This window comes from Elephantulus edwardii, unplaced genomic scaffold, assembly GCF_000299155.1.
Source record: "Elephantulus edwardii isolate Elephantulus edwardi_28Jun2011 unplaced genomic scaffold, EleEdw1.0 scaffold00028, whole genome shotgun sequence".
Lineage (NCBI taxonomy): Eukaryota > Metazoa > Chordata > Mammalia > Macroscelidea > Macroscelididae > Elephantulus > Elephantulus edwardii.
The window spans coordinates 16388310-16410930 of record NW_006399778.1 but is presented as its reverse complement, the minus strand read 5'-3'; the positions used below and the strand labels follow the sequence as shown (position 1 = coordinate 16410930).

Here is a 22621-nt window from a genome sequence, read left to right as displayed (position 1 = left end):
ATAGAGGATCACTCTGTGTTTCATTGATTATGCAGAGTCATTTGGCTGTGGATCACGACACATTGTGGCTAACCTTGAGAAGAAACGGAATTCCAGAACACTTGGTTGTGCTCACATGAAACCTCTACTTGCACCAGGAAGCATTTGTCAGAGCAAGGAAACACTACGTGGTTCAAAATCAGGCAAGAAGTGCACTAGGGATGCATCCTCTCTCTTTTCAGGGTATGCGGGACAGATCATTTGGGACCTTATGAGGAAGAATGCAGCATCAGCATTGGAGGAAAACTCAGCAACCTGTGTTATGCAGATGACACAACCTTGCTTTCTGAAACTGAGGAGGACCTGAGGCATTTTCTGTACAAGGTCAAGGACTGCAGTCTTCAATATGAATTGAAGCTCAGCACTAAGAAAACAAAGATATTCTTACCGCTGGGCTGATTGGCAGCACCATAATAGAGGGAGAGGAGATTGAGATTGTTAATAGCTTTGCCTTGCTTGGTTCCACAGTCAGCACTCTGTACCAGCAGCCAGGAAATCAAAAGATGAATTGTATTGGGAAAATCTGCTGTCAGGGACTTTGCCAGAGGCCTGAAGAGCAATGATGTCAGTCTAGTGACTAAGGTGCACCTGATCCAAGCTGTGGTCTCCACAATAACTTTTAGAGAGCTGGACAGTGACTAAAGATGATAGAAGAAAAATTGGTGCCTTTGCATTGTGCTGGAGAAGAATATTTATCATACCATGGACTGATAAGAGAACCAACAGATCTGTCCTGGAGAAGATGAAACCAAGCTACTTCTTGCAGGCAAGGATTTTGAAGCTCCATCTCACATACTTTGGGTGTGTTGCCAGGAGGAACCAGTCTTTGGAGAAGGACGTTATACTTGGAAGGGTAGAGAGACAGCACAAGAAAGGAAGACCCTGGATGAGATGGATTGACTGAGTGGGGCAATGGGGGTAGGTGTGTCAGAGATGATGAAATTGGCTCAAGATATAGGGCAGAGTTCAGAGCTGTTGTACATAGGGTCGCTATGAGTTGCAAGCTTCTCAGTGGCACATAACTACATGAGTCAGAACTGATTGACAGCAGTGGGTGGGTTTTGTGGGGAAGCAGAAGGAGGTGTCAGCAGGTAGTTGAATACCAAGCCCACTCCCGGTGATCGGTGATCGAAGATTGGCTGGGAGGGTCAGTGCAGATAAGGCTGGTGGTCTCCCTGTCTGGACTCAGGGGTAGCTTAGTACATGGTGTGGGACTGTGAGGGATTCCTCCTCCCACCTTCACCGGGGTTAGGCCACTGTAGTGGCAAAATGGGCAGTCTCCACCCTTTGCAATTCACAGCCTCAGAAACCTGATGGAGAGTCCAGAAGTGGTGGTAAGTTGTGGCTGGGTCTGAAATCAGCACCTCAGCCCAAGTGAAAGGGCTTGCCTTCTGGTCCTCCAGCTGCACTCGGGCCTGGTAGGTAGGAGCCTTTTTCAGAGCTGCTCTTGGGGCACACGGCCTGACACAAACACAGCTCAGCTCTGCTGCCCCCCTGGTGGCCTGGAGGGTCAGTGACGGATCCAGCAGCAAATGGGTGAATTCTGAATCATCCTGACTCTGTCACAGTCCAGCCATTCTCCATAAAGTCCTCCAGTCTGGGATCTTTTAGCAGCAGATTGCCAGGCCCGTCTTCCGAGGTGCCTCTGGGTGGATTCAAACCAGCAACTCTACAGCTAGTGTTTAACCATTTGCAGTATCCAAGAACTCGGTAAATGTTTATTCCTACTAGTAGTTTTGGCTGAGATCAAGCCCTGTCTAAATTGGCATTCTTGGCCCACACTTTAGCTCATCATAAAAGGGGAGGAGAGAAATATTAAGCACAAAGGTAGAACGCTGGGCTCACCTAGTCCTGGAGGGCCTGCAGAGCAACCTCTGTAAGAGTCCATGATCACCAGGCCCCATGGGCCCACAGACTGTCAGAGCTGGGAAATGCCATAAATGGGGGTTCTTCATCCAGCAGACAGACGGCAAAAGAGTCTAAAAGCATTGTGGGTATGGCAATCACTGAACTCCTCCCAAGAGCCTCTGCTTATCTCTTCATTCATTCATTCATTCATTCATTCATTCATTTATTCAACAAGCATGTACTGAGAGCACCCAGGAAGTGGTGGTCACTGAGCCTTGTACTGGGGACCCAGAGTGGAGTTAGGCCCTGATAGCCTGTTTGGTCCCAGGTTAGGGATCTCCTCCGTCATTTCCTGGCATCTGGGCAGGCACAGAAGCATCCCCAGGCCTTAGTGGGCTGTGGGGATGTGGCCCAGGGTCAGCCCTTCAAGGACACAGATGGTGGAGTGGTTGAGGGGCTGAGCTGGGCCAGGCTGCAGGCGCTGAGCCCCTGCTATGAGAGCTCTGAGTCTCAGTGTCCTCTGAAGGACCTTGCCTCACCGAGAAGGACAGAGCTGCAGTGCACACTAGAACTTAGAGCCGGAGAGCGGGGCGCAGTGACAGGACTTGTTACCCTGGTTGTTGTCATTACTGTTACTCTTACTATTACTTGCCAGCAGGGATTGTCCTCCGCTGGGGCTTGATGACTCTCACCCTCTCACTCTGCCTGGATCTAACCCCTGAGGGGACCAGCCAGGAGAAGTGGGGGGAATGCAGGAGGTGCTCAAACCTTCCGAGGTGCCTTTTGGGAACCAGACCTACGTTTCCATTTGTGTGGTGGAAAGCTGGTGCTGGGCCAGACAGATGGGCTGTCACAGAGCAGATCATTGTGTGTATGAGAGTGCGTATGCGTGTTTTAGAACACGTGGGTGTTTACCTTGAGCCATTGGGGGCAAGGATCGGGTAGAAAGGATGGAGCCCTGTTCTAGTCGTGTCCTGGACCTACACTGATTATATGTAAAATCTTAATGTGATAGCGTGTGAGGCCTGGAAGGAGTTTAGAGGATAGTGTTCATTCTAGAGTCTCCTTATGGCGAGATGAAGAACTGTGTCCCAGCAGGGGAAGCCTGTGGTTCGGATCTCTCCACAGGGACACTACACCCTATATTTCCTGCAGGGCAGTGTGAAGCTTGCAGCAAACAGGAGTTGTTTGTGTCCATGTGATCCTGGGGCATCTTCACCCCACGCGTCAGGCAGCCACAGCCATCCTCTGCTCCACCAAGGGTCAGCCTAGAGGGTGCCACGACTCGTGGAGCGGCAAATTCTGTTACGACGGAGCACAGTTCTCATTTCCTAGTTTTGGGGGGCATGACTTCAGCACCCCCAGCTGTTGCCTTCCAGTAGCAGCTCCCACTTTATTGGACGGATCTCTAGCTTCAAAGCACTGCTCTCTTCTGGCCACTAGGGGGAGCCCAAAGCCTTGCTTTTTTTGGTCCTGGAGTCTTGGTGGAGGTCAGCATCTCCGGCTGCCTCCCTTCTTGTTGCCGCTGCTCAGCCCCAGCGACCTTTGGAGACTGAGTAGATAGGAGAGTTTGGGGAAGGAGGCTTGGACCCGAGGCGGCCAGAGCTGAATTTGAGTCCTGGCTGGCGGGCCCTGAGCACCAGCTTCTTGCTCCTTGGGTCTGTAGTCACTCTAGTCAAGTGGCGTTAGCACCTGCTTCCACAGCCCCTTGTGCTAACGATATCTAACAATAAGAGCTAATGAGCACCCAGTTCTTTGTAGCTGTGTGATTCGGGCTGTTGTTTAAACTCTCTGTGTCTCCGTTTTCTGTAATAAAGCAGGCATGTTGATATTTTAGCTACATAAGCATGTGGGCATTGAGCTTGCCAAGGAGAAGAGTGCCTGCCACACCACCATCTGTAGCAGTAACCATCACCTCCCGGCACCCGTACTAGCACTGTGTTAAAGGTCTTCGGTGTGCTTATCTTTGCAGTTTCTGGTGTAGTGCAGGCAGGGTTCTCATGCCCATTGTACAGATGAGGACACTGAGGTACGGAGAAGTGAAGCTGAAGGTCAGGCAAAAGTTCAGAAACCATAGTCAGTATTCTGGCCCCGTCCACTTCCTGCCTGCTCCTGCCTGTGGGCTGGAATAAGCAGTTTTAAAAGGTTTTTTAAATTATTTTTTTTCTGGAAAGGGGTGCTCCTATTCCCCAGGTCTTAGTCAAACTAGGAGGCTGCCAATTTTAAGGGATGGAAGTTTGAGAGGAGAAGCTAATTTGTAAGTAGGGAGGGTAGGGAGAGAGGGTATCTGGGAACCTGCCTGGAGTCAGGGTGAGGATCTGACTTAATCTTGTGGGCCTCCTCACATGCCGGGTGGGGGCTTCCATCACACTCCCTCCACCAACTCAGGGATAGCCTGGTCCTGTCTTGCCAGCCCAGGCACTGCCCCCACCATGCCAGGCCAGGCATTCACTCCCACCATGCCAGCCTAGGCACCGCCCCCACCATACCAGCCCAGGCACTGCCCCCACCATACCAGCCCAGGGACCGCTCCCACCATACCAGCCCAGGCACTGCCCCCACCATACCAGCCCAGGCACTGCCCCCACCATACCAGCCCAGGCACCTGCCACAACCATGCCAGGCCAGGCCCCCACTCCCACCATGCCAGCCCAGGGACCCAGCCTCATCATGCCAGCCAAGGGACTCACCCCCCACCATACCAGCCCAGGGACCTGCCCCCACCATGCCAGGCCAGGCACCCACTCCCACCATGCCAGCCCAGGCACCCACCCACACCATGCCAGTCCAGGTACCCACTCCCATCATGTCAGCCTAGGGACCCAACTCTATTGTGTCAGCCTGGGCACCCAAGCCCACCTCTTGAGCCCAGGCGTCCAAGCCCCAGTGCCAGCCCATGCCCCCACTTCCATCATTGTCGGCCCCAGAACTCGGCCCCACCGTGTCTGCCCAGGCTCCCAGTCCTACTGTGTCAGCCCGGGCCCAGCACCTGGCTTAGGGAGAAGGGTCTGTAATTGCACTGCTTTGCTCTCTTTCCAGAGACCCAATGGGAGTGTGGGCGGGGTTGAGGGGCACTGAGACGCTAGTGTCTGGCTCTCTTCTCCCCAGGCTGCAGCCCTCTGCTGTCCCTCCAGGAATGCCCCAGCCCAGGCTGCCCCAGGCTGGGCCCTAGCTGCCGCCTCAGCTTCATCCTCCCACCTGGCATGTCGGCGGGGCAGGATGTGGCATTGAGTCCAGAGGAAGTACTGCTGCAGTGAGGACTCCTCAAAGCAAAAACCCACTGCAGCGAGTCGTTTTCAACTCCTAGAGCCCCTCTGCTGGTTTCAGTAAATCTGAACAGGAGCCCACCTGCCCTTCTCCTGAGCGGCAGCCGTTCACATCACTGAGAGAGCAGAGCAAGCAACACCTAACACACTGCACCACCAGGACTGCCTTAGACTCTCCTCAGTGGCAGGGAAGTGATGTGTAGGTGGGCCGGGCTGGGTAAGGACGGACAATCCACATTTAGGACAATGGAGGGAGCTCTCCAAGCTTCCTCCTTCCCCACTGCCCATAGGGACATCTCTGCAGGAAGAATAGTATCAGCACACAGGACAGCCAGCAGAAGTGGCTTGAAGTAGAGGAGAAGACCTGTGAGAAGGCAAGAGGCAAGATTCAATCTAGATAAGCTCTTGTGTCAGAAGTGTCCTCAGACGATCTTGTTAACATCCCCTGTCCCCATTTTACAGATGGGAAAGCTGAGGCCCTGAGGGAACAATTTGGCTCAAAGTCCATAGTGAGTTGGTAGCACGGCCCAGGCCCAAGACCCCGGGTCCTTTCATCACAGCACTGCCCTGGCAGGACCTAGTGTGGGTGCTGTCTCTTCTCATAAGCCTCCCTGGATTTCCCCCTGTGCGGGAGTCCCTTCCATTTCTGCAATCCCCAGGGCCCTCTTTGCACTTGATGTACGGTAACTGCTGATTAATTGGTTTGTTTCTCAGCCCAGTGGGGATTTCCTTAAGTCAGAGGTTGTGTCTGATTCATTTCTTTCTTTCCAGCACCCAGCCCATGGCCTAACAAGGAGTAGGTGTGTAGAATGAGTGATTAAAAGAGAGGGAAAGAGAGCTGAATGGGGAGAAACAGAGAGAGGAAGGACAAAGGGGAAGATTGGCATTGAAGTGCCCCGAGAGGGTGGGATGTGAGTGGTGGGAGCCTTGGCTTAGTGGTAAGGAATTGCACTGCTAATGCAAAGGTACGTGGTTTGAATCCACCAGCTGCTCCATGACAGAAAGATGGAAAGTCTCTTCCCATGTGATTTATTGCCTCTGAAAACCCATTGGAAGGTCAGCTATGGACCCATTCTGACTTGACTGTGTTCAACAGTAACAATAACAAGCAAATAAGAAGGGAGCTCTGGTGGCCTAGTGGTAAGGAGCTGAGTTGCCATCTCTAAATCTCGTGGTTCGAATCCCAAAGCTAATCCATAGGAAAAAGGTGGTCATTTTCCTCCCTTGTGATTGATGGCTTCTGAAACCCCACTGGAAGGTCAGTTACGTGTTGGCTCTAAGGCGGTGGCACTTAAACAACAATAACAAGCAGGTGGGAAGGTCACCATCCAGCTGGGAAGAGGGAGAGGAGCCACAGGAAGGAGTGAGGGGGAGTTGTGGCTGGCTTGGACTCTGCTGGCCTTAGCGTCCGGAGCACGGGGAGCCCTGGGCCCCCTGCCTGCCTGACACCTAATCCCTCCCCATCTTGACTGTTCCCCTGCTCTCTACCAGGAGGAGTCCCGTGGGACCTGGAGAGCCCGCCTGTGTGCCTGACCGTGGGACCTGGGCCTGTCCGCACCCTGCTGAGCCTGGAGGATGCAGTGTGGGCCAGCTGTGGGCCCCGGGTCACTGTCCTGGACGCCACCACTCTGCAGACTCAGGTACTGGCCCTGTCCCTTAGCTCCTGGCCCATTAGCCATCTGCCAGTGGAGCTTTCTTGTGCCCCACCTGGCACTGTCCTGGGCCCCTCACTATGTTTTGGGGATCGATACAGACTGACTTTGTGCAGAAGCAAAGGGCATCTAGAGCTTGGTTTTGGCCCCTTGAGGGAGGAGGGCCTGGCCTGGCTCTGTCTGGTTCAGTTGGGCCCATGGCCAGCACTGACCAGCAGCACTTCCTGCTCCCACCTCGGCCACGCCCAGGGCCCGTTCTGCACTGACCTGAGAATTGGGAATGTTCCTTGAGCAGTGTATCTGTGACCTTTGCTGTCACTTGACTTTTTTGTTTCATTTGTAATTTGGAGTTAGCCACCACCAGACCTAGAGAAAAATCAAGCAGTTTGCTCTCTACTACCAACCTAATGCTGAGTGGTTCAGATCCATCCAATTGCACCACAGAAGAAAAGCCTGGCAATCTGTTTCCATAAAGATTATAGTCAAGAAAACACCACGGCGCAGGTCACATGGGCCACCAAGATCAGAGTCGACTCAACAGCAACTGGTTTTAGGGCCAGAGGGGTGCTTTTGGAGAAGACCCCTAATCCAAGGAGATGGGGACCCCCAGGTGTGCTGACTCAGGCAAGGCTCCGCCTTTGCCCACTGGGTTGTGTCTTCTACATCCGCTTAAGGAGATAGCTAGATAGCAGAGCAGGGGCACCAAGTGGCGTCCTGGAATGTAATAAATACCCTGGTGATCAGAGCTGAGTCACCGGACAGGTGGGGAAACCGAGGTCCAGAGCTGGCTGCGCGCCACCTGGGGCCCTGCATCAAGTTCTCAGGCTCACGAGCACCTCTCTCCCCACCTTTATTTAATAGTCTTTGCATAAGTGGACATGGAGTCTTCGGAGCTCGGTGAACGTTTCTGGCTGGTGCCCCTGTACTGGTCTACTTGTGGGAATGTTAGTTTACCCAGCTGTAAAAGGGGAATAATTTCTCCTTCCTGGACTCCTTTCCCCAGTTAGTGAGAGGATGCTGGCCAGACGTACCCTCCCAGCAGCTCTGAGGAAATGTGGATGAATATTGGAGAGGGGAGGGGGTAATCCCTAGAGTCCAGCATTGGTGGGGAGTCTTGAGTGGTTAATACACTCGGCCGCTAACCCAAAGACTGGGGTTTTGAGCCTGCCCGTATGAGGTGCATCAGAAGCAAGGCCCGGCAGTCTGCTTCTGAAAAGTCAGCCACTGGAAACCCTGTGGAGAGCTCTGTGCTGATGCATGTGTGGCTGCCGTGAGGCAGAAGAAAGGCCTGGCTGACTACTGCAGAAGAGCCCCGGGGAGAGCGGTTCTGCTGTGACCCATGTGGTTGCCGTGAATGAGGATCAGCTTAATGGTAGCTGGTGTTGGTACTGGTAGCCGTGGACCAGGAGCCTATGCAATGGACACTCCCCCAGAGTTTCCGATTCTGGGACTAGTTTCTCCTGGCTGGGGAAGGGGACCAGAAACCAAGGATGAGCAGCTGTGGTCACAGACCCCCTTTCCAACCCCGAGTCCCCTGTTAGGTACTTCTTGGCTCCTCAGAGGCCTCTCATCTACTCTGTCTTTTGAGAGGAAGGCAGGCCTTTGGGTGCTTCCCTCCTCTGTACTCCACGTGGGTCTCAATGCTTCATCTCTGACCCCTCAGCCTGCTCTCCTGGAAGCCCTTCTCCCCGTGTCCCACACAGACCAGGAACCCCGGAGCTCCCCTCAACCACAGCCCGAGATGAGACAGTAAGGAATACAGGTGTTCAGCCAGTGGCCCTGTGCACTGGGTGTCCTGATTTCAGGTAGTTCTGGGAGGAGAGAGGGAGGCACAGCCCCTGCCCTGAGTGACCCCTAGTCTGTGTGTGGAGACACAGCCTTTGACTTCAGAGCCTGCAGTCTGATGAGGGTCAGTCAGCTCCTGACCTAAGTATAGAGACAATCAACCAGGAGACATGGACAGCCTCACTAAGAGTGAATGAGATGGGAGTGTGCAGGCCCCAGCTCCCCAGTACCTCCTGGGGACATCGGCAGGGCTGCCCATGGGGGTAACAGGAGGGAAAAGGGGGTGGAAGAAGAACTTGGATAGAAGGGAAGAAACACTTCCTAGATGGCTGTTCCGAGGAGGGGATTGGAAGGCTGTTGGATCCCAAAACCACAGGCAGGGAGACTGGGGACAGAGAGAAGGAGACTGAGGAGAGAGGACATGAGGCCAGCAGGGCTTAACCCAGGCTCTCCTGGCAGCCCTTGAGCTCCCAGCAGGCTTAGAGGGGGATGAGGGGGATGATGATGCCTCAGCAAAGACAGCGGCCATCACAGTCCTGCCCTGTCCTCTCGGTCCACGTGCTGTGAGTGGTTGCTGCTGGACACTAAGTCCTCTGGGCACGTGAAGTTCTAGGGCCAGGCCGCTTCAGATGTGACCTAACGGTGTGTATGCTAAGCAGTGGAACTTACCGTCCTAGGCCTCAGTTACTTTATCTGTAAAATGGAATGATACTTGTGGTGGTTACTGTGAGGACTGAGTGAGGACACTTGTATAAAAGGGCTGTTTCACACACTACTGAACACATAGTGGGTCGTCAACAAACATTGGTAATTACTGCAATTTACTTGCCTGACTTAAGTCACTGCTGTACAGGCATCTGCTGTTGTCATTGTGGGTTTGGTTCGTGACCATTGCAATAAAGCAAGAATTGCCATAAAACTAGTCATGACAGTTTCGGTTCCGGTCTGTTAATAGGAGCCGTGGTGGCATGGTGTGCGTGTCTCCGGCAGTTCAAACCTGCCAGCCGCTCCATAGGACAATGATACGCAACCTTTATTCCTTAAGATTTATAGCTTTGGAAACCCGCTGGAGGGTCACTGTGAGTCGGAATCAACTTGACCCCAATGGATTTGGTTTCTTTGTTTAGGTGTATTTTTTGGTTTTTTTTTTAGTCTATGAAATAGGCCAAGAGAGCAAACAGGCTTGTCCAGAGAGTGAAGATCGAGCGCCCTTTGGAGACAAGGACAGTGAAATTCTATTGTACATACTTCAGGCATGTTGATAGGAGGGGCTGATCCTTGGAAGGGTGGAGGGTCGGGGTAAGGGACGAGGACTCTCGGTAAGATGCTTTGACCCTGTGACTGTACTAATGGGCCCTGGTGTTTCAAAGATGAGGAGGAGGAGGAGGGCACAGGACCTCTTGTTCATAGGGTCACTGTGAGTCACAGTTGACTTCACGGCATATTGTTATTGTTGTGTACTGTCAAGTTGGAACTAACCCACAGCGTATCCGGCCCTCCAGTGGCTGGCTTTTCAGAGGCAGTTAATTGCATGTGAAGAGACTGCCTGTCTTTCTCCCACGGAGCAGCCGGCAGATTTGAACCATGTGCTTTCCTGATTGCGGCACAGCTTCTTACCACTGTTGTTGTTGTTGTTGTTATGTGCCGTTGAGTCGTTTGTGACTCATAGCGATGTACAACAGCCCTAAACTCTGCTCGATCCTGTGCCAATCGCACTGCCTCTGACACACCCATCCCGATTACTCAATCAGTCACTGAATCAGTCCACCTCATAGAGGATCTTACCACTAGGCCACTAGAATTCAGTTGACAGCATAGAACAACAATTAATCATTCAGGAAGCTCTGGTAGTCTAGTGACTAAGGAGTCGCGCTGCCAATCTAAAGGCCAGTGGTTTGAATCCACCTGCTGTTCCAAGGGAGGAAGATAGCCAAGCTCATCCCATGCTTTTTACAGCCTCTGAAAGAAAACTCACTGGAAGATCAGCTAGGGGTCAGTTCTGACTTGATGGCAATGTGTTAGAGGTAGTTATTAAACATGAAATAGCATTATGAAGAAGTTTGAAATTACCAAAATGTGGCAGAGACACAAAGTGAGCACATTCGTTTGGGAAAACAGTTCTGATAGGCTTGTGGTAAACTTGATGCAGGGTTACCACAGCCTTCAACTTATTAAAAAAAAAATCAACTCCAAAACCCCAATAACTGCAGAGCATGAGAAAGCAGAGCACAAGGTGTGTCTGTGTAAGTGGCCTATTCTGCAGAGCATGATAAAGCGAATCACAGTATAACGAGGTGTGTCTGTGTAAGCTGCATATTTGGAAAGCCAAGCAGCTCCTAGGGTCGGTCTCATCAGTGGGTGTGGGCGTCTGTCCACGCTGCGGACCTGTCACCCTCCTTTCCCTGGGAAGGGGCTTCCTCTTGTCAGTGTCTGGAGAATAAGGGACAGATGGTCATGAAGAAGGCCGGAGGCTGGGGCTAGTCAGCCCTCTCATACCTGACTGTGCTCCCGGCAGCCTCAGCGCCGTCCTGCCCAGCCACGGTCTCCTCCGCAGCCCCGTCCAGCGCGGCCTCAGGCTTCAGAGCAGCTGCATGATTTAAGATTAGTTCTGGACCAGCTGCTCTTAAGAAGAGGATCAATACGGCCTTTCACCTGCCTTGCACACTGTGGAGAGCATATGGAGACCCGTGGCTGGGGGAGAGGTGGGGAGGCAGAGAGGGCGGTCATGGTGACAAGGGAGGCCCCTGCCGCAGGGGGCCGGGGGGAGCAGGCAGGGAGGCCGACGCAGCCGGGGAAATTGGGAACTTTCCGCGAGGCAGCACAGTGTGGGCGGCTCGCCTTCAGTACACACAATCATTCGGCCCAGTAACAAGGTGATCGCCATGCATATTTAATGCAGCCGTGCCCCCGTGGCTGGGACCGGAGGAAGCAGCGGTTCTGCTGGCTGCTGGTAATGACCATGGACCCGCTTTTCCTCCCTGCCCAGCGCGTGGCTAGTCCTGGGCTTGAAGCTATGCCCACAGCCAGGCACCTGCAGAGCAAAGCCTCCCAGGGCAGGGGCATTGGGGTTGGCAGGGCCAGACGGCTTGTTAGAGAGGAAGGGCCTCCCTGAGTCGAATTAACCACCAGGCTTAAGAACAGCCACCTTGCCCGCCTCACTGTGGGAGGATGTGCTTGGAGCTGGAGGCCCTGGCTAGGAGATACGCCTGAGCGTGTCACCAGTGTGACTGACTCCAATAGGACTAGGAGCCCTGATGGTGCAGTGACTTAATTATTGGTCTGCAGTTTGAATGCACCAGCTGCTTCTGGAGAACAAGATACGACCGTGTGATGCTGTAAAGATTTACAGCTCTGGAAACCCCAAGGGGCAGCTCTACTGTGAGTCAGAATAACTCGACAGCCATGGATGTTGTTGTTGTTTATAGGAGGCTAGTCTGTGGTTTATGTTGTTAACTCTTGAGTTTTTTCTTATTTTTCTCATCACCAGGAAGGAATATGCCAACATGTCTTGCTTAACAGAGACTAGGCATGAGTTTAAGCCCCTGACGAGTTTAAGCCCCTGACTTGTATGAATTCTTTGCATCCTTAATGACCGATGAGGTACTGTTATTCTCACCTTACAGATGAGGAAACAAAGGCACAGAGAGGTTAGGCCACTTGTCCAAGGTCACAGAGCTGCAGAAGGAAGGGCAGAGTCTGAGCCCCGGGGTCTGGCAGAGCCTGTGCTCTGCAGGAGGGGCTCCTTCCCCTTTGGGCTGCATTGAGACCCTGCAGTTTTCTGTCCTGTCCTACAAGATGGTGGAGGCTCCCATTAGCTCACGTGCTTGTGTTTCTACCAAAACCTCCTCTTTGCTTGCGGCAAAGGCAGGGCTTTGTTCATCTTTGGCATTTGGGGTCCAGCACGGGGGTTGGCACATAGTGGACACTCATTAGTTAAGTGGTCATGGGGGGTACCACGCACCCCTAGACTTTCAGGTGGGAAACACCTCTGTACGAAGTGCTGCAGGTCCAGGAATGAATAAGACCCAGTCGCAGCCATCAGAGCTCAGAGCCTAGTGTGGGCAGAACAGCCTCAGGTCTGTTGGATTCATCCCACTGTAATGGGGGGGGGGCGGGTGGAGAGTGAGGACCCAAGGGAGGAGGGGCTGGGGGAAGGAGCTGCATCCAGGAGGGGCTTCTGGGGGTGGGTTCTTGAGCTAAGGCTCTCAGTTGATTGAGGAAGAGAGGATGTTCTAGGCAGCCAAAGTGATGGGAACCAGAGAGTGCTAGCCACGTGGGACATGGAGTGAGTAGCTTCATGGGTGTGAGCTCTGAGCTGGGTCTGCCCTGAGCAGCCTCGTGTCCTGGGCCTGAGCCTCCCCTGCACACCGGCCCCTCTCGGGCGCCGTAACCAGCGTGGAGCCTCACTTCCCCCCCGCAAAGCTGTGCCCGCTGCCGCTTCATGCCCAAGGTCTGTTTCTGGGTTTTATGTTGCCCACTGACGGCTTGTTCAGCTCCTTGATCCCAGCGGGGGCAGCAGCGAGGCCGGTTAAATAATAATGTCGCTCACCGGGGCCTGTGTCAACACCGCGTCGTCCATGTTCATTATCTAGATCGCCACCTTCAAAGTCTAATCCAGTCGTCTGGAGTTCATTTTAACCGATCGCTGGAGGGGGAAGCCAGCTGCGGGATGATTGTTGCATCTTAATTTAAAAGAAAACTTATTGGGGACGGGCTGGCGGGAGGCCTGTGGTGTGCCGGCTGCACCTTGCCGAGTCAAGCATTGTGGGCACCATGGCAAGGCCACTCTTTGATATGACCTGTGGTCCCGCGTTCCTGCCACCCCAGCTCCTAGAAGGGTGGTTGAAGGGACACGGGAGAGGCGGCAGCGACCAGACTGAGCTGAGAAAGTGCACTGTGAGATTAAAACCTCACAATACTGATGAGATATGGCAGCTGTGCTCATTTTACAGATGGGCAAATAGACCAGAAGCTGGACCCTAGGCTTGCAGTCAGTGGCCGCTGCCCTCCGTCCAGGCTGGCCCCTGTCAGTCTTCCAGCAAGCCACACTCCTCCTTATTGCTCGACGTGGCCTCTGCTGTTCCCTCTGCCTAGGTCACTGGGCCGCACCCAGCCTCCCTTGTCTTCAGGTCTCAGTGTGGCCAGCTGACCACTCCACCGACATCACTTCCCCTTCAGTCACACTCTCACCCCCACTCTTTTCGTTGTCACCCTTGCACATGTCACTCCCTGACATTGTCGCCTCCGTGGTTGCACGTGGTGCAACATGATGGTGCACATGGGTGTGTTGTTTGCACCCACCAGAGGAAAACTGTCCATCTGTGTCTCTTGCTGGTGGGTCCCTGACCCGGGCACCGCACAGCCCCTCAGCTGGGTTTGTGACTGCCCCTCGTCTTGCACAGGGGTACCCTCTTTGAAGTGGGAGCTGTGTGGAGCAGGCTGCAGACGAGGGAGCTTGCAGGCGCCCATGTGATGCTGTGCTGTGAATTCTGAGCGGCAGGTACCAAGTCTGGGCTGGAGAACTTTCTGAGGAGGAATTGCATCTACCATGGTGTGTGTAGGTCAGTGGTCGCTCCTAGAGTCCGTGGAAAGGGCAAAGGGGTTGCCAGAAGGTCTGTGGACCGCAGAGGTGCGTTCTGCCTGGATGGCAGCCACACCACAGTGTAACACGGGCACCTCCACGCTGACCTTCAGCAAGGACCTTTGCTGAAGAAGCGTGGACACATGCAAATGGGACAGGTGTGTCACGTGAGGGACTGGGCCTCTGCCCCTGACCTCGCCGCGTGCCAGCCTTGAGGTGTTTGCATGGTAATACCTCATGGTCAGGGCTCAGCTGGTCCGGGTGAGGGGTCCAGGCTGGCCGTGAGGTTCCCTGTGTAGACTGCTCTGGTGCAGAGGGGTTACCGTGGGGAGAGGATGCCACCCCGGTTCCACCTGGAGGGCCTGCCCTGAGGGAGTCTTGACGTCCTTGCTCTCTCCTTGAGGAGGGCTGTCCGAAGCCCCCTCTGTTTAACACATACTAGGTCACCTCGTGATCCGCTGGTGCCGGACACCCCTGGCCAGTCCTCCCCACAACTGCAGGTTGACATTTGGGATTGCAGCACTGCTTCTGACCTCTAGGCCACCTGAACTCTTGCGGGTTGACATTTGGGAGGGATAGCAGAATAATCTTGACCGAGACTCCACACATGAGGCCACATCAGGTTGGGGTCTGACGCACAGTAGGTACATAGTAAGCGGGATTGGAGGACAAGGGCAGCCATACGAGGCAAGACCCTGTCTGGGTTGTGTCTGATAAGTGTGGAAGGAAATGGGGGGCTATGCAGAACAGTTGACTGAGGGCTTGATTTCAAACAGCCCTGGAGGCGAGCGAATGAAAGGTGCTTACCAAAGCACCGGCTGTTAATAATCCCCGCCACCTCCGCTCCAGCCCCTCCGCCGCCCTCCGCCTGCTCCCGTGCTGGCCTGTGATACCAGCACTAATGCTTTTTGTCACCGTGCACCGCACAGAAGAAACCTCTCTGGATTCCTGGACACCAGCAGCCCCCGGATTTCCCTGTGCTCCCTCCAACGCACCCCGCCTTCTCCACCCTTAATTTTCACGTTTAGTGCCCAAACTTAGTTTGCATGTATTAGCTGTTGTAAATCTATCATAACAGTGTGACGCGGCATGAATAATGCATCACTGGGCTGTATTAGTTTTCTGTCTCCTGTCTTATTTATGACACGAAACGGGTGGGAATTTGCAAAAGCGGAATTTGGGCGCGGGGCTTCCTGGGTAATGGTATGCAAATGGGCGTGAGGGTGAAGCAGTGCACCCGGTTCTCCCCGCCCCAGAAACTGCCAAGGGAGGTGCCCGGTGGTGCACGCGGGTCGAGGTCACGCCTCTCCACCGGCTGTCTCTGCTTGGCACTTTTCATGATTTTTTTTTTTTAGGTGTGTGTCATTGTTGTCATTCTGTGTTTGTTTTTGTTTTTAATTAAAAGTTGGCAGGTAAAAACTTGAAGAATCGATTTTTCTGAAGATTGTGAAGACTCCCCAGTGGGCTCTGAAAGTAACCTGTTCAAAAGGAGTGGAGGTGTTGTCCAGCAGCAGGAAAGATAGAGGCTAGATGTTTAGAGGAACTTCCTTGCAGGAAGCCTGTGAAAGACAGGAGGTGGGGTGGTTGGGGAGTCCTGTGGGGTCCCCTTCCCTGGGGAGCATCAAGGACTAAATGCGCCCGCAGTGGCTCAGAGCTGTGGTTCCTACTCTGTTCTGAGGGTCCTAGAGTTTTTCAGGAGATGTCTTCAGATTCATTTTGTGCCTCAGGGGTCGGACATCAGCCTCTATCCTCCACCCGTCCGCCAGAGAACTTAGATCCTACCTTTGTTGAGTGTGTCATTTCCCGGAAAAATCAGTGATGAAGAGACTTTGTAGTTTTTTAAAAAAACAAACTTTGAGGCTGTGACTCAGTCGCAGGTCCTGTAATGTGACTCTGGGAATTGGAGCAGGACAGGAATTGAAGAAGCAGAGAGGAGAGGAAAGGCTGGGGGTCTGAACTGGTGACTTTTTAGCTGGCGGCTCTGCGTTCGTTCCCTTGAGCTAGCACATGTCCTTAGGAGGCTTTAGTGCGCGTTCCTTCGTGATTTCCAGATCAGTTCAGAGAGGCAGGGACTGCTCGGTGAGGGGTGGAGGGAAGAGTCAGGGTGTTTCTGACTCTAAAGTGTCAGGCCACCACCACCGCCCTCTTCTGCCTGCTTCCTGAGGCCATGGTCCATTGTCTCATTAGCTGTGCACCTGCCTGGCCATCCTCTTGCAGGATTGTAATTTGTTTGTGTGCCCTCTGAATTACCTGATGTTCAAGTGCAGCTATCCTGGGAAGGTGCTACGCTGACTCCTTGTTCATCTCACCTGCACTCAGCTCCCTTCTTTACTCCTACAACCGCTTTTCCAGGCAGCCTCCCCCCCATGACTTCCCACAGCATCTGCCATGTCATCTAGGCCAGCGTGGCCGCTCGGCTCGGAAGGGCTGATGACCAGAGGTGATGACCGAGTTAAGGGACTGGCTGTGTGCTCTCCTGAATACCTAACCTAGGTGAGAGAGGGGAGCTTTGTAGTATTGGTAGTGAGGCCAGACAAGTGGCAGCACTAGTCTAGGCTGGCACAGAGCAGCTGCCCTGGACAAAAGACCTTGCCCACTGGGATTGGCTCCCACACTCATGCTCATACCCTTCAACAGAGCCCAGGGGTCCAGGAGAGGAGCAAGAAGGGGCTGGGCTCCCTGGAGTAGGCATCTTACTGACCTGACCACTAAGCCTCCCAGTCCTATTTTTTACACACCCTGCCTGTCTCCCCAGCCGTTGGCTTCCTGGCTCCCAGCTCTGTTCTCTCCATCCCAGAGGGTCAGAATGGGAGCCCAAGGGGCTTCTCCACCACACTGTGCCCCCTGGTCCTGGCAGGACGGCTCTGTTGAGTTTATGGAAGGGGCTAGTGGGATCAAGAGGAGGTGGGCACTCTTCTCAAGGGAGAAGAGAAGGTGAATGTGTGGGTCAGTGAGCTGTGATTTATGACACCCCTACTGTGTGCAGGGCTTCATCCTCGAGCTGCACGTTGTCTTTGGTGCATTCCTCATGGATGGTGAATGCATTCTGAGAGGCGGCTGCAGCTGCATGCTCTTTCATGCCATACTTTTCTCTTTCTTGGTCTCGTCCACTCTTCCTCGCGTGGCCCTCTCCTCTCTGAGCACAAAGTCATCTCTCCCTCTTCGTGGGTTGCTTTGCTCGCTCTCCTCTTTCCTCTCGTCTCTGACTTCACTTTATGTTACTCTGGGTGTTTTTGTTTCTCTCTCTCAGTTGCTCCCTTGGTAGGGTGCACACCCTGCAGCTCCAGTACTCCCTGCCCAGCAGGAAGGGTTTTTGTTTTGTTCCTGGGCCTGAGCTCCAGCCGTGAAGTGCATCCTTCTGGATCTACCCCCTTGTAGGAGGCTGGGGGGGGGGGTTTACTGGGTCAGCAGAGACCCCTGAGTTAGTATTTGCTGAGACTCCCCTCTGAGACTATCCCAACATTTTTGCAAGTAGCAACCCCTTGTAGCCTTTCCATCACCCCATGGGTAACTTCTATGATTGCCTTTGTTATAAAGTTGAGGAAACAGGCAGTAAGTGATGGCATGGGGCCTGGATCTGACTGAGAGTCAAGCAGGGAGTTGCCTGGATAGGCATGGGTCAGTACCGTAGGGAAAGTAAGTGACACACACCTGAGTTCAGCTCTGCCATCGCTGTTGTCCGAGCCCGGACAGGTCACCCCACTCCCACCCTTGAGCTCTGTGGTTGTGCCTTCCTCGTGGGGGATCCTGGGAGCTCATGTAGCATGGGGTGAGGTGAGCACAGTGCAGCACGCACAGGAGCTCTGGGAGGATGTGCGTGCATTCCCTCCATCCTCACAGGTCCCTGCGATGGCTGACACTGGGCAGTCCCCTCGCAGCCCAGGCACTTGCTTGTTACTGAGGAAAGGCTCACAGCAAAGGTGTTTGGTGGCCCAGGTGGCAGGCGCTGGCCCTCCTTGCTTACGTGCCGATGCCAGATAGGCAACGCTAGGCTGGCTCCCTTAATTGAAGAAAACAAAAGGAAATTAGCTAGGACTAATGAGGAGAATATCAATGGCCCACACATGGAGCTGCTTTTACATTCCCCCGGAGTCACCAGATACACAGATAGATTTGGGCTTCGTTCAGTTCTTCAAGCATAGCATCACGGTAGCATCCCCAGAGGGCCCTGCCTGCAGTGGTGAGGGGTCGGCCCGTATCTGCCCATCTTCTTATGTATTTAGTGACAAGGGGTATGGGGTGCAGGAATTCAGAACTTAGGGGAGGTGGGGAGGCCGTGCCAGAGTGGTTTTGTCCTTTGGAGATGTTGGCAGAAACTGTTGTCCTTCTAAAAAAAATGGATTTAAGGATACCAGAGTTTGTGCGGTGAATGCTAACATGACTTGATGTTCAGGACTGGCTGTCTTGGAGCCATCAGGGCCATCTATCCCTCCATCCTTCGTCCTCCATCCCTCCTAGGCTCACATGGTGCCCTGCACCAGGAGAGCCCAGCACCTGCTCAGGTCCTGTTAGACAGGCGGGAGCTAAGCCCCACTCTGCAGACGAGTAGACTGAGACCCAGAGACGCTCCCTGACTTGCTGGGAAGGGAAAGGCAGGAGCCAGACATCAAATGAGCCTGAGAGAGGTGTCTTGTCCTCCCAGGCCCTGTGAACACAGCATGGCCTGCAGAGTCTCCTGAAGGTGTCCAATCACTGTGGTTGCCTAGCACTGAGCAGTTTCTCGGGAGGCAGCATGCTCGGTTTCCAAACTAGGACAGCCCTGAACAAGTGGGTGCATTGCTGGACAAATGGACGCTTCGGCTCTCTGAGATTAGAATTTCGTCTTCTATCATTTCCTAAACAGTGTGACTTGCTGACTGTCATTTTTAGCCTCTCAATTCCTGCCCTTGACTGGGGAACATTGATAAGAATGAGAGTGTCTGTGCCGGCTGCTTCCCAGGTCTTCGCGTCCCTCTCTGCATGCCCAGCCCAGCAGCTCGGAGCATGACCTCAGGGTCTCAGTCCTCAAGCCCCTCCTTGGCTCGCACAGTGACTGTGAGGCCTGTTTTCTTGAAGCTCTTCATTTCTTGTCTGTTAAATGAGAGTGGAATGGCTCTCACCTTCTGGGTTGCTGTGAGGACTAAGCATCTGTGAGATTATTCCTGAAATGCAAATAGTGCAACCAAAAGGTTGGCAGTTTGAAGCCACCCAGAGGTGCCCTGGCAGAAAGATCTGAGGGTACAGTGACTGAAACCCTACGTCGCTCAGTGGGATGCTGACACGCACGGCGTTGCCACGAGTCACGAATGACGCAGTGGGAGTTGGTTTTGTGTTGGCAGGTGAGGTTGTGTGGCCGGGGTTGGGGGTATTTCTGGAACCATGATGGTACTTCTGGAGGCCCCTTCCTGATCACACCTTGTTCAGTGCATGGTGTCAGTTTCCTCTGAGACCCTCCAGGGAGAGCACTTGAACTTGGAGACCACAGGTAAGGCTCCGGCCCAGCTCTGCCCCTGCCCAGCTGGCTCACCTCGGTGGTTGCCCCTTTCCCGGGCTGACTCCCTGTCCTTCTGTAAACCCCTCTCTGAAGATGAAGTGTGGCCCATGAGGTGCATGGCGGAGCCTGGCACAGGGTGGGTGCTGGGGACACCGTCGCTCTGCCTCCTTCCTGCCCCGAGAGCCTGAGCCTCGCTCTCTTTCCCGGCTCCTTGGCGTCATCTCAGCTCTAATGACTTTGAGCACCGAGTGCTCACCCTGGGAATTTATGGAAACCGTGCAGAGAAACGTCACCTGGAGGCACATAAATATTGTACGACTTCAGGGAGGGCTGTGTCAGCACTATTTGGGGCAGTCTCACTCACCTGAAACCCTCTCAGCAGGCGCCGGCCGTGGGGCTGTGAGGCCGAGAGGCTGAGGAGTGAGGGGACGCCGGGGCCGGAGACGTACCTGGCTTCACTCCGGCGCCTCTGGATGAGGTGACCAGAATGTCTGGGCTTCTCCCCATGTGCTGGGTACTTCCCACTGCAGCCTCATGCACCCCATAAAGCAGGTGCTTCCCACCCCATTTGAGAGGAGAGAAGACTGGCTCACTGGCCCAACCTACCCAGGTGGGAGATGGTGGAGCAGGAGGGTGTCAGACCCAGGCCCTTGGCCCCACAGCACCAGCTCTTTAAAGCATAACTGCCTTTGCCCTGCAACTGTTCACTTTGAAAAATTGGATATCTGAATAGTGCGACACACACATGCACGCACACGTACACTCATTCTTAACAAACTAGGATCATTTTAGATTTCTTTTTCTCCTCATTCACACATGTTGTGTATCCTCAAGGAGGGAACTGACTCACAGCCGAGCCTCCTGCAAGTTTTTAGAGGCAGTAAAATGCATGGGATGAGATTACCCATGTTTCTCCCACGAAGCAGCTGGTGGATTCGAACTGCGTACCTTCATACACACATACAAACACACAAATACACAAAGACTCACCCATGGCGATACACACTTTCTTTCTTTCTTTATTTATTTGCTAGACCATTTAAAAGTCTCTGGCAGACAATATTATTACCTTTGACTGCTAAATGCTTTGGTCTGTCTCTTCTACACAACCGCCAGCCCCTGTCACACTAAGGCATTTAACATCAGTTCGTGGATGCTATGAAATACTCGCTGTGTGCAGGTTTCCCCCAGATACCTATGCCCTTATCTGGGGAGGGGTCGTCCATTTGCATTTGCTTGCCAGGTCTCCTTTTCGTTGTTAGGTGCTCCTGAGCCAGCTCCGACCTCACGTATCACCCCTCCCTCACTGCCCTCAGTCAGGTCTACTCCTTTCGACCCTCCATCGGCTTTCTGAGACCGTGTATCGAAATAGAAGACTGCCACGGAGTTGCTGGTGGGTTTGAACGGCTGGAGTCTGTTGGCCTTTGGGCTAGCGGCACAGCTCACCGGCGTATGCCGCCAGAGCTCTGACCTCATGCACAGCAGGATGAGTGTCCTCTGGTCCTGGCCGTCTTCACCAGCCGTGGCAGGCTCGGGTCCGTGGTGTGTGCCATGCGGTGCCTTCCAGCCTCTGGACCTCGTCTGTTATCAGTTCTGTCGTGATCCTACTCTGGCTTTTTTCACACTTGACGCTCCTGTCTTTTGTCAAAACCTGGCTCCCAGTCCCAGGCGAGTACCTCAGGCACACCAGATGGGTTCGGAGCCAGTGATCTACCAAGAAGAGATCAGGATATTTTTGTGGGCTGTTTTATCTTTCAAAGTCCCCCAGTAGTGTCCAGCCCAAGTGCTGGATTCCTAAGGTGATTGAATGGGTTCTTTTCTATGTGGACGCAACTGTTGTTTCCAGGAGAACATGACTTACCAAACCAGACTGTGGGCTGGATTGGAGGGAGGGAGGGCTGCTGGTTTGGAAGATGATCCTCACGGAGCAGCTCTTGGCACAGTCGAGGCACCTAATTAAGAGCCCCGCCTGGAGCACAGGAAGGACAGGGAGGACGCACCAGACACTCCAGGAGCTCAGTGTGGGGCCTGGCTGCACTGGTGACAGGTGGGCTGCTGGGGACCTTTTTCACTAATGGGAGGCAGGTAAGGCAGCCCCACTCTCTGGGCCCCCAGGACCAGCCAGGGGTCGGAGGAGTGGCCCCAGGTGAGGGATGGGACTCCGTGGCCTGGGATTGAGGGACCAGATGGACAGGGTTGGGAGGAGCAGAGGCTTGATGAGCTGACAGCCTCCTCGAGCAATTAATTCAGATCAAACAAGCCTGAGCTCCTCTCTAGATAAATGAAAACCCCGTGTTTGGAAGACCAAACGAGCAGTGAGGTTGATTGCTGCCCGGTACAGTGGGCAGTGAGGGCTGTGCCCTGTGGCCCTGTAGCCTTTCCTACCCAGAGCTCCACGACACTGGAGTGTCTCCTGCAGCCCGCACTCTGCCTTCGTCCGGCCTGGACCAGGGTGCAGGCTCCTGGGGGTGGGGTGGGGTGGGGTGTGTGTGTGTGGGGGGGCTGTCAGCTCCGCTGTTCCAGAGCCCAGAGATTACGTGAGACTGAGGGACTGGGACCAAGCTGGAGCTGGAAACGCACTACCGCTCCTCCACTTTTACTCGAACCCTTTCTCCACCCGTTTCACCCCTGCGGGCTCAGGCTCAGCAGGCTTGCACAGGCCTGCTGCAAACCCCTCTGGGCCTGGAGGCACACTCGTTATGCCTCTGGAGCAAGGAGCCTGGATCTCCGTTGCCGACTTCTCTTTTAATTAGATTCTGACAGCAGCACGCGGGACTGGCTGGCTGGGTACAGAGTCAGCTGCAGCTCTCCGTGCTCCAGGCCCCTCTGCTTCCACGTGGCTTAGCTTTTTTTGGAGGCAGGAGATGCTGTGACCTTTGTGCAGGAATGAGTGTGGATGGGAGCCTGTGTGCGCGCCCTAATGTCGGGAAGGGTGTGTGTCCCAGGTGTGTGTGTGCTGCTTCGGGGTTAGTCTGCA

At 54.0% G+C, this 22621-nt stretch overlaps 1 protein-coding gene across 1 annotated transcript in view; it reads left to right on the top strand.

The window, feature by feature from the left end:
- The window catches only part of ARHGEF10L (Rho guanine nucleotide exchange factor (GEF) 10-like), a 149556-nt gene that overhangs the window by 105030 nt on the left and 21905 nt on the right, over positions 1–22621 (top strand). Inside the window, exon 23 of the mRNA XM_006883599.1 lies at positions 6645–6793. Coding sequence (XP_006883661.1) covers positions 6645–6793 — 149 coding nt within the window. The remainder of the gene's footprint in view (positions 1–6644; positions 6794–22621) is intronic.